Source organism: Corythoichthys intestinalis, chromosome 14 (assembly GCF_030265065.1).
Source record: "Corythoichthys intestinalis isolate RoL2023-P3 chromosome 14, ASM3026506v1, whole genome shotgun sequence".
NCBI lineage: Eukaryota > Metazoa > Chordata > Actinopteri > Syngnathiformes > Syngnathidae > Corythoichthys > Corythoichthys intestinalis.
Window position 1 is genome coordinate 28,864,522 of NC_080408.1, and position 12,219 is coordinate 28,876,740.

The 12,219-nt window shown below is 38.6% G+C and overlaps 1 protein-coding gene across 1 annotated transcript; it reads right to left on the minus strand.

Moving 5' to 3' along the window:
• Positions 1–8,324: 8,324 nt before the first annotated feature.
• Positions 8,325–12,139, minus strand: LOC130930288 (cytochrome c oxidase assembly factor 1 homolog). Its single transcript, XM_057858144.1, has 5 exons — positions 11,873–12,139; positions 11,436–11,529; positions 10,334–10,485; positions 10,025–10,101; positions 8,325–9,550 (listed from the first exon to the last, which is right to left on the minus strand). The coding sequence occupies exons 1-5, from the start codon at positions 11,918–11,920 to the stop codon at positions 9,436–9,438; spliced, it is 486 nt and encodes a 161-aa protein (XP_057714127.1). The 5' UTR covers positions 11,921–12,139; the 3' UTR covers positions 8,325–9,435.
• Positions 12,140–12,219: the final 80 nt, after the last annotated feature.

Below are 12,219 nucleotides of genomic sequence, written 5' to 3' on the forward strand. Positions count from 1 at the left end.
TACACTCTGTAATAAAAAAAAACAAAAAACAAAGTGCACTTCGGTTTTCGTCATGCATGTGGTGTTAGTAATAGTTTTTTTTTTTTCTTTTGTTCGCATCATTTGCCAATGCTGTAATCCAGCGAGTTTTCATGTTCAAAGTGTCAGTTTTTAACCGCAATTTTGCGTTGTGGAGAAGACTGCCAATGTTTAACAGCAGGCTAAAGTGGTTAGTAAATTGTCTTTTTTCCATTAGCTTCAATGTAGCAATGCGAACATTTTACAATGTTTAATATAGATGTGTTTCGTTATTTTGTATGTCTGAATTTTAATTCTACGGCATGTTGATGGCCAATAAACATCTGCGAAAGGCACTGGAGTCTCATATGCAATCAACACGCACGTGTGCCGAGTGCATGCAGCAAACGCAAACACACAAATGCACAAATTTATGCACGCACATGGCGATAAATCGCAGCTGGGAAAGTTACTGCCCTCATTTTTATTTACCGTGCAATAATTTGACTTATTGCATATCGTGACAGGCTTACACATAGCGCAGAAGAAAACAGAGTATCATAGTATAACATTTTCCAAACAGAGGAGTCGAACTTGAGACAGAACTGTCCAAGCAATGAAAGTGATATAATATGGTTGAGTGTTGACTAGATACATTTTATAGCGATGTCAGAAAATGGTAAGTTACATTATTATATTTTACTGGGAGCAAAGTAGCCCCGTTAACAACGACTGGAAATTTTTACACTGACTTCTTTATTACTTATGACAGAGCGACCAACCCCGAAAAATGAATTTGCCACCCATTTCCTAACATAACTTAATAGACTCATCAGAATTTGTTTCTGCTGGCCCATATGAGTTTACTGAACGGGATACTTGTAATAATGTGCATGTATTTATCATGGCGTAGCATTTGTGATTATTTGAAGCTGAATTTTTGTGGATTAGCGGGCACGCATAATTTATTAAAACTCTTTGTGCTGCCCAGAATGATCACTCACTAAGACTATTTGCCTCTTTTGACCATATAGCCAATATATACAGTGAGGAGCAGAAGTATTTGCACCCTTTGTGATTTTGCAAGTTCACCCACTTATAAAATGGGTAGAGGTCTGAAATTTGAATCATAGATGCATTTCCACTTAGAGACATAATTTTAAAAGATCCAGAACTCACATTGTATGATTTTTCGATAACTTATTTGTAATGTACTAGGCTTCATAAGTATTTGTACCCCTGAGAAAATCAGTGCCAATATTTAGAGCAGAAGCCTTTCTTTGCAATTACAGAGGTCAAACGCTTTCTGTAGTTCTTCACCAGGTTTTCACATATGGAAACAAGGATTTTGGCCCATTCCACTACACAAATCTTCTCCAAATCTGTCAGGTTTCGGGGCTGTCGTTGAGAAACCCGAACTTTCAGCTCCATCCAAAGATTTTCTGTTGTATTGAGGTCTGGAGACTGGCTAGTACACTCCAGAACCTTGACATGCTTTTTTACGCAGCCACTCCTTGGTCAGCTTGGCTATGTGCTTTGGATCATTGTCATGTTGGAAGATCCAGTCACGACTCATCTTCAAGTCTTTGACGAAGGGAAGGAGGTTGTGGCTCAAAATCTGACGATACATTTCACCTCTGCTTTATACAGTACAGTCTTCCTGTCCCCTTTGCAGAAAAGCAGCCTCAAAGCATGAGGTTTCTACCCCCATATTTCACAGTGGGGATGGTGTTCTTGGGGTTGTACTCATCCTTCTTTTTCCTCCACACACAACGAGTTAAGTTTGCACCAAAAAGTTCTACTTTGGTCTCATCAGAGCACATGACTTTCTCCCATGAACCCTTCTTCATCACTCAGATGGTCACTGGAGAACTTCAGACGGGCCTTCACATGTACTGGCTTAGACAGGGGAACCTTTGGAGCAAGGCATGATTTTAAACCATTGCACCGTAGTGTTCTACTGAAAGTAGCCTTTGAAAACTGTGCATCCAGCTCTCTTCAGGTCATTGACCAGCTCCTGCCATGTACTGTTGTAGTTCTAGGCTGAGCCCTCACTTTTCTCATCATGAGTGACGCCCCACGAGGAGAGATTTTACATGGAGCCCCAGTCTAATGTAGATTATCAGTCATGTTTAGCCTTTTCCATTTTCTAACAATTGCTGCAAATGTTGATTTATTCTCACCATGCTGCTTTCCAATTGTCCCATAGCCTTTTCTAGCTTTGTGGAGCTCAACAAATTTTCTCTGGTGTCTTTCAAAAGCTCTCTGGTCTTGCCCATGGTAGCAGTTGCATTATGACTGACTGTGAGGTGCATAGGTGACAATAATGAGCTCAAACGGGTGGTGGGTGGGTGGTTACTCATGGGGTAAAGGAGACTTTTTTTTTTTTTTAAAGGTAGACTTACAACTCTTTGAGTGTCATGATTATTGCTGATTCTCAGGTGTACAAATACCTATGAACCCCAGTAAATTACAAATAAATTATTTTAAAAATCATACAATGCGAGTTCTGGATTTTTGGGGGATTATTTCTATATAAGTTGAAATGCATTTATGATTGAAATTTCTGACCTCTACCTATTTTCTCAGTGGATGACTTTGCAAAATCACAAGGGGTGCAAATACCTCTGCTCCTCAATGTACATGCACCGATACATGTTGATATATATATATATATATATATATATATATACACTGCCAATGGGAAAACCCATTGGCAGTGTATCAAATACTTGTTCTCCCCACTGTATATATTTTGCTAGATTGTTTCCTCTGCAATATACGCACACCTTTTCTGCCAGCACTTTTCACTCAGACTTTTTTGTGTGCATGTATAGTATGCAATTTATTCCACAATATAGTTGTCTTGTGACGTTGATTAAATACAGCCTCATCAAGGGCAGTTGTTGTGTAGCCAAAATTTTGCAGTACCCTTTTTACCAGCAGTCAACAAAACCTAAAAATAAAAAATGTAATTTTTATCCTGCGACACAATGGCTGCGTGGTTAGCACATCTGCCTCACAGTTCTGAGATCAAGGGTTCAATCCCTGGCTTCGGCCTTCCTGTGTGTAATTTGCATGTTCTCCCCGTTCCTGCGTGGGTTTTCACCGAGAACTCCGGTTTCCTCCCACGTCCCAAAAACATGCGTTGTAGGCTGATTGAACACTCTATATTGTCCGTATGTATGAGTCTGTGCATGAATGGTTGTATGTCTCATCGTGCCCTGCGATTGGCTGGCAACCACTTCAGTGTGTACCCTGCCTACTGCCCGTAGTTAGCTAGAATAGGCTCCAGCACCTCCGCGACCCTCGTGAGGAAAAGCATGAATCATATGCATCATGGTTCAGGATATAACTTTTGCAAATTTCTTCTTGAAAATCTGGATGGAAGCGCAAGATAAATAATTCTGAGCATGGTCAGGCATAAACTGAAGTTGGAATGTTTTTCAACCACTTCCCCGACATACCTTCAGTAAACAGTCAACCCATTGGCTAATCGTTTCCTTCTCCTTTCCTCTATATCCAAGCAGTGACTGTTGTGATGCATCTGTTAAAGCCAGCCTGCGCCTCCATTTGACCACATATAGGATTAGTTACATCAGTTCACTAAAGATCTCGATTGCACTGCAATGTAATAGTCCCAAAGTGTCAAAGGGATACCTATCGACAGTGATAAAAATAGTTACAGAATTCCCAGAAGGATATTCATTTGAACTGATCTAATTCTGCTGCCAAATCAATGGGATGCATGCCCCACTCTCTTAGGTTATTGGATAAAAATTTGTTAATAGTGATATAATTGGTAGTGAATAGTGTGACAGATCATTTATTAGATTTACTTCCAGGAAACCCATTTGAGTTAAATGCTAAATAGAAAGCACAAAAGTGGGGGTATTTCTTGTTTACTTTTTCCAGTGAGCTGAGGACAGCTTTGGCCGTATCCCACAAAATGTTACGGGTTTACAAACTTTACATCTCCCTTATCGTTCTCCAATATATAAGGTAAAGTCATTTTCTATTGACATTTTGAATGTTAGATCATTCTGCATTCCAGTTTTACCTTGTCCATCCTTTGTGGTGGCTCTGAATGGACGTAAACAGCAAACAAAATAAACAAAAAAGTTCACCTTATTTAACATTTATTTCAAATATCTTTAAAAAAATCTTTAAGTTGCCTTCATACACAACTCCACACAGAAATTCAGATAAACAATTTTCTCCACGGCAACAAAAAGTGAAACCATATAATAAATATGTAACAGTTTTTATTTTTAAAGGAAAACATAGATGCTTCAAGACATTATCACAGGTCATTGAATTAATCAAGAACATCACAATGGATGATACTGATTTCTAAGCAATGCATTAATATTCATTGTCCCATCAAAGGTTGATGAAGTTGAATATGACATTGAAATCACATTGATTTATGATCAATGATAAGAGATGGAAAAATGGAAGAAAAAAAAAGGAAAAAAGAACATTGATGAAACTGTCATAGATTTATAGTTGATCACAAAACTATGAGATATAAGATGATTTTAGATGATTAGGAGATGATTGCGTAGAATAAGAATAAGAGGAGGACATAAGCATTTATCAATGTACAGGGTGACCAAAAAAAAAAAACAGGCACTCAATTTGGATAGGTGTCATTACTTGATTAAAATAGATAAATGAATAAATAAGCTTCAGTCTCTTTTAAATAAAAATAATAATAAATAAAAAGGAAATGACACCTATCCAAATTTAGGTCCTGTTTTTTTTTGGGGGGGGGGGGGGGGGGGTCACCCTGTATTTTCTCAATCTGACGAGCCTGGAACCACAGGTGCAATGAGGAGGAAATGAGCAGTCATGATATTGGATAAATTGTGTCATTATTTATTACCTTTTGTTTTATTATACCTTAGTCTTGCAACTTATTGTCCATCATTTGGGATGTATTTGTGGCCTTTCTGTTAAGCTAATTTGCCCAGCACTTGACCAATTGTTTTCAGACTCATGGTTGAAAAAATTAATGGTTTTAACTGTGTGAACTCTGATAATACATACAAATGAGATATATAAACCTACATTCAAATTTAATGGGACACTCAGGCTTCTTGCTGGATTCAAACCACAGTTCTGAATTGATCTTTGCTCATTGCTTGCTAAAGACTCCACCCTTTGTTGCATATCTCGAGAGGGCAGGAATTCTAGTGTTATGGGTAAGTCAAAAATGTTCCAGGGAGGACATAAATGTACCTTCATTACTAAATGTGTTTGTCATTTGCGGTATGCTGCTGTGAGAAAGTGAATCAAGTGCAAAAGTGACGGCCCTGCCCGTTTAATTGTTTTCATTTTGAGACATCTCAGCTCATCCTAGCCTCCGCCAGCTGGTTGCCCACCCTCCCACCGTGACGTAAGCTGATTGGCTGACCGACACCGAATGGGTAGACGCCGCTGATTGGCCACCGAAGGACGACGCCAAGTTCAAAAGGCAGCCGCTGTCTACGATCGAAGAGGTAGAATTGACAGCCTTCGTGTCGCGTATTTCCTCGCCAGCTGTTTTCGCTTGCCACATATCCACATTTGCCTTCAATCTCCTGTTTGTTATACTCCCGCTTTTTCGGTGAGGTCTTTCGAGTTTGTTTGTAATTGGATCCCTTTTGTTCAAGACTGTACATAAGAGCACCGAAGCAGTAGGGGTAAGCTGCCATTTACGTTCAACCCGTTTTCTCCGTTTTTGTTTGTTGTAGGAAGCCAGGGTAGTGGCTGTCTTTTTGTTCTTTTTTTTTTTTTTTTTTTTTACGTTCAGGGTTTAGTTAGTGGGTGGGGTTTAAGTGTAGATTCCTTTTTTTGTTGTTTTGGCTTACTCTGAAGGCAAGCTTCTTTCGTATTTTGTATTCATTGTTCAGGCATGAAAATGGGTCAGGGGTTAAAAAGGTGAGAAGGGTGTGGAGGAAATATGTTCCAGTACACTGTACACCCCAACAAAATATTGAGCTCTGTCGACCCACACTGTGTTTCAGCAGGGCCGTGCAGAGACCGGTGGAGGGGCGGGTGCTCGTAGATCAAAAGGGGCACATGAACAAGTATTTAATACACCTTAAAACAACATAACTTCAATTTTAACCAGCTTTAGATAATAATTGGCTGCGACTGTGACATACTTTATTTGGGAGGGGGCAACAGTGAATAGAAATCAAAACTGTCATCCACACTTTCTGGCTGTGACTCAGTCAGTCTAGCTCTTTTCTTCCTTCAACCTCTGCATCAAAACTTCCTTCCTCAACTTGTTCATCTGAGAACAAACCACATCAGATGGTCACTGAGCCACCAACAGCACAGTTTTTTTCAAAACTATTATTTCATTAACAACTCTAGCACCTAATGATTAATAAAGCAATGACATAAAATCTTATAGAAAAATAACATTGTAATGTGTTTATAATTGTATTTAATACCTGACTATCCTTGCAAACCTGTTCTTACCAGATCTGCTATTCACCCAGCTGATGAGGTATCCGCTGCCTTTAGCAGCCTCATCCAACTCCTTTTTTTATCCCTTAATCTCCTTTCCCTACGAGGCATGTCTATGTAATGAAATATAAATATTAAAAAAAAAAAAAAAAAAAAAAACAGACTCCCCGGTGGCTTTTAGTTTTAAAGCTTTCTTAATTTCTTTCTCTCTCAATAACGATGGAGGTAGATTTGTTTTTTTATTATTCAATCAAAAAACAAAGTTACTTCTATCAAAAACAAAGTTGCTTCAATCAAAATACAGTTATACTTTTAATCCCAAAAGTCACTTCAATAAAAAAAAAAAATGTTTTTGATTGCAAAATAAATTTGAGACAAAAAAAGCATTTGAAAACTATTTTTCTTGATTGAAACAAATTTTTCCATTGAAGTAATGTTGTTTTGCGTTTGGGCCACATTTTGGCTAGGACATTTGTGTTTTTATTATTCAATCAAATAAGTTGCTTCAAACAAAAAAATATATATAAAAAGAAAAACTTTGCACGTGTGTCAGTCACCGTTTAACAAAGCCTGAGAGGGTTTGAGTAGACTCAGTATGAAGCATTTAATAAAGCCAAGCATTTTCTTATTACTTTATTCTTGTTTAAAAATAATTCGGTGGGGCAGTAACATGTTTAAAACTTATCATAATTCTTACATTTTGAAGTGCTTGAAAACCATTTATAAATGATACTTTGGTGAAAAAACATGCCATAAATATGTATCCTTTTTCCAATGTAAAATCTGAATAAATACATTGAACACACACCAAAAAAATGGGGGGGGGGGGGGGGGCACTACTTCGCGGTTTTCACTTATTGCGGCGGGTTCTGGTCCCCATTAACCGCGAAAAACGAGGGATCCCTGTATTTCTGAAAAGCTTTAAGAAGCAAGAGTCATTCCCACCACTCGTCGGGCCGGTGTTGTGCCGACACCGGCCGTCAGCTCAAGTCCCAGCCGAAAATAACGCGTCTAAGGCGGACGACGGGAGCGATGCGATGCGAGGCGACCCCTCAATCCGAGAGCATGCCGCTTAATTTGACTCAACAGTGTGTTTCTTCGTTTATATTACCGCTAAATACACAAGCTTGACGCCAATTTAACGGGAGCTATTTTTTTTCATGGGAGATTTGGCTAGCTCTGGCAGTGTTCAACGCAAGCTGCAACGAATGGCATTAACTTTTTTATATCGCAAAATGTGAAAACGATTGAAACCATTACTCACCAAATTCAATCTGCTGGCAAATACAGGCAAGTGTGTATGCTGCGCTCTGGTCTGCCCGGTGTGGATAAGGCCTGCTTTTTTGTTTTCGCAGCTTTGCAATTCAACCAAAGGCTCGCCGAGCACTCCTTTTTTCACATAAGGAGTGCGCGGCTGCGCGCGTTTGGAATAATGGCCCGCAGCTTGGGCCGATGATTGGTCCTCGTCAGCGAAGCATCTAGAACAGTGGTCTCAAACCGGTCCTCAAAGGGCCGCAGGGGGTACTGGATTTCATTCCAACCAAACGAGACAAATACCTTTTCACCAATCTGGTTTCTTACAAGTGTCATCAGTTGATTGCAATCAGGTGCTGCTTATGTTGGTAGAAACCTCATTGGTTGAACTGTTTGTGCTGGATCTGTTGGAACAAAAACCAGGACCCACTGCGGCCCTTTGTGGAGTCGGTTTGAGACCGCTGATCTAGAAGGATTTGCTGACTGTCCGTGTCACTTTTTTAAAGAACCGATCAGTTTACGTACTAAGTTAATCACATGATGATAATAATAATTTAATAAAACCTCCCGACCCGACCCTCCCCCCCCCCCCCCCCCCCTCCCAAAAATAATTTCTCCTCGGATCTACGCAATTCACGTAGGTCGCCCTTTGACTTCAAAACGGCGAATTTCGCCGAAAGGTGAGAGATTTTCATGCCTGATTGTTATTTGGCTTGTGTAAATAAATTGTTGATTTGTGTCCACTTGTAAACTTGTGGCTCGTTTTATGTTGGGCCCTTAGCGAGCCATTGATTTGGGAGGTAACAGCAACATATCGCTGATATTGTTAAATAAATACAAGCGCATATGTACACTCATATGTACATAAATAAAGTGTAATTGAGAGTCCCGCCTACTTAAAATCAAACGTGTTAAGTTGATTCACCCGTCACTCTCCAAATCAAAACACATAGCTTAGCCTTTCCTCAGATTTGTGAAGTCCTTACCAATAAATGAGCCAGTTTGTTAACCCTTTAATTGCTGATGTGAACTTGAAAATAGACATGACTTGAACACAGATAAGAGAAAATGTGTATTAAAATAACTAATTTTTTAATAATATTTTAAACATATAACTTGTATGTATAATAATTCTTGATTGGTCTATATATTTTTTTAAATTCTCTGAATTCTCAGGAGGCCCTCAGGGTTCCTCACTGCAGAAATTCTGTTGCTCCATTTTCAGAATTTCAGTTTTGTCTCAGTATTTAAAAATTAGTGCAACGTGATTTCGAATCAATACCAAACTTAATGCTAATTCAACGAATGACTCTGGAAAAATAGTGTTTCGATATTGTTTCAATAACTGCTTCCTACCTGGAAAGGGTTCAAACTTTCAAGAAACACTACACAGATGCAGCTATGATAGTATGCTGCGGATGATTTAAGAAGCAGGAAGTGGTAAATGAGTCGAGCAAACATTTTTTGACCCACCACGTCAATTTTGAGCAACAAGTAGAAGACATGCAGTACATTTTATCTTGATGATGAAATAATGAGTTGAGGTAGGAAACCCATTTCATATGAGCAGGAATAAACAAGATCAATAATTGTCCAGAGCTTGTTCTAAATAACTTAAAAACTCCAGCCTCGTGGTAATTCCTAAAATATCCGATGGCAAAAACCCTCCAGTAATTGGCGCAGTCTTTATTCTACCTTTATAGTTGTAAAGAGTAGATGCAGTCAGTCATTATCATGTAAGCTGAATTCTGTGTTTTCGGTTGCCAATGATGGAGAATTCAGAAGGTTGATGGTCTGCCCTTCTTTGAGCCTCAAAACGGCAAGCTTCACATTCCATCTACAGGGAGACACAACCATGCAGGCAGTCAAATATTTGTGTTTCGGCATAAATCTTTCCCAAAAGACACACAAAAAAAGACCAAAAAAATACTCAGGCCAATTCATTATTACTGTATTGTGCTGTTGCTAAACTGACACCTACAGGACAACAATAAAATTGACATTATCAACCCAACACCTTCTACCATAAATGCTTAACCTCCTCTTGAGTCTGTTGTCAGCTAATTCTTATATCTTTGTTTTATTTACCATCAGATGGGGAGGAGTATAAGGGCAAAATGATAAAAAAACTGTCTAAATACCAAACTGCAATATTTCAATTATTTAGCGATTCATATCACCCCCTTTTTTTAATCGGAAAATGAGGATACTTCACAATCACAAAATTGTATGAGTGTAAAATAAAACTATACTGGACAATATAATGCCTAAATACTTAAAACGATCACTGAGAGGAACAGAATGAACACACCTGTTTGTGTTTGGGTCTCTGATAGAAGATGTATATAAATAGCCACCAGTTTTTGACCCAGTTACAGGGATCTTTATCTGCAAAACATAAAACTTGAATAAATTAGTCATGTCAGTACTTAACATAGGGTAAATGTAGAAACTTCCAAATTATTTGTTCGAAAACAGTTTGCTCTTCAGAGTCTTCAAATACCTAACTAACCATGCATGTTTTTTTTTTTTAATATGGGAGAAAATTATGGTGTTCCCACTGGTATGGGGAGAACATTAGCAGGTTTTATATGACCATGGTTCTTTTTAGATACAGTACCTTTGCTATTTGCTGGTCTATCCGATTGTCTCTGTCAGTCAGATGGATGTTGTGAATTTTTAACGGTGGAGCGCCCAAACTCTCCATGGCAACTGTACATTCTTCCAACTTCTGCAGAGCCAATTTGTGGTAGTCTGACTCGGCAAATTTCTCTGATACGATACAAAACAGAGGTTAACAAGTTAATATTATGTGACTAGAAATAAATGCGTGATTCTTAAGGTCTAGATTCTGAATAAGACTCTTCCAATAGCGTACCGCATGAATGCTATTTTTAGACCGTGACGTCGCATCGTAAAGCGGAAGTGGAACATTATAGACACACCCTCGCATACAAACCATTATTTTTCTGCTAGTTTTCTCCGGTAATCTTTCAAAAACGAACATGCCGATCAAACAGTGCTACTTCGGAACTTGTAGAAACGACTCTAGACACTTCGACCGTCCACATATGAAAGATGTTTTCTTCATACGTTTCCCGAAACCAAAGACTCAAAGTAAAAACGTGAACAATGGATCAGTTTGTGCGGACATCCAAACGACCAGTTTACCGCCAGCAAGGTGAAGTCATTCGCCTTCATTTGCAGCAAAAAATTTTGTTGGGGGTCATGGTCCTACAAATGGCAATCCCGACCGATTGCCTGCCACAGCGTCCCCCGAAGAGGTAAGCTATTTTGATATTTTTACTTATTTTTTAGCGTGGCGTTTTGCCGTGCTGCTTCTGTCTGACAATGAATGACCTGAAAAAAATTAAAGTGGTATCTGACTGTCACCATTGTTATCTTTTCTGTTGAAAAGAAACAACTTTAGTACGGGGGAAGTTTAAAAATATTAATACAATTAAGATTTGTTATTGATCTGCCCCAAAAACATAAATAACTTAAAAAGAGTAGGTACTATAGTGAGTCTTTATAAATTGAGATTATTTTTCAATTTCTCAACCCTTGTAATTAAAGACATCCTACTTAATCATTACATATTGGCATTAGTGAACACAATTCCACGAATGTCAAGTTTCTGCTGCAGTGTATAAATCATTGTCTGCAGAGGCCATACTGACCTAAACAAGCTCTTTATTATTGTTGTACTATTTTGTACTCACTCTGCATTAGATAGTACATGGTCCCAATCCCTCCTCCTGTCAGTAGGGTGGTGAATATGGCGAGCTGTTGCAGTTTGTTGGTGGAAACCCTCATCTTTGGTGGGAAAGAAGGGAAATGCAGCACAGGATGCACAGTATTTTCAGATGCATTTTTCCAATGTTGCTTTGAGTTACTTTAAAAATTAGAATTTTCAATGAAAAGTATTTTCCCATTAAACAACCGAGAAAAGAAAACGGTTGCCATTCAATTACAGGAGGCAGACTCAATTCACACCGACATTGTGTGAGAAGAGAACTCTTGTTGAGGTCAGAGAAATGAACGGCTCCATTGTCAATTAGAAAAAGAAATACATTACCGTTCATCTTAAATAACTATCATTTCTTAAAGACAATTTTAATGTTTGACTAGCTACGAGACGCATATTTCACACGTTTACCTTGGCACCACCAGCCATCCAACTTTTACCCAAAGCAGAAGGGATCATAGATCACATATTGATGGGGTAGATGTAAGACATGCAGTTTGAGCCAATTGGACGGGCGTAGTCACTCGTTGTCCATTTTGCGTCGGGGTCACTCGATAAACCTAACATTATACAGTAGTTAGTCAACGTTGAAATAGTTCTGTGTTACTATTTTTAAACGTCTGGATTTATCAGAAACGTCGTGGATTCAATAATTTTACTGCAAGCTTGTGAATTTTTATGGCCATATGTGTTATCTGCTGGACAAGCCCGCAGTAACAATTTCCGTAAACGTAATATTATTGGGTGAGCTCAATTTA

Bases quoted from the DNA above. Each gene is read 5' to 3' on its own strand.
- LOC130930288 (XM_057858144.1), bottom strand. From the start codon at position 11,920: ATGATCCCTTCTGCTTTGGGTAAAAGTTGGATGGCTGGTGGTGCCAAG. The intron at 10,102-10,333 runs GTACTGTATCTA...TATGTTTTGCAG, and splicing joins TAGACCAGCAAATAGCAAAG to ATAAAGATCCCTGTAACTGG. The intron at 9,551-10,024 runs GTGTGTTCATTC...GTCTCCCTGTAG, and splicing joins AGAGACCCAAACACAAACAG to ATGGAATGTGAAGCTTGCCG.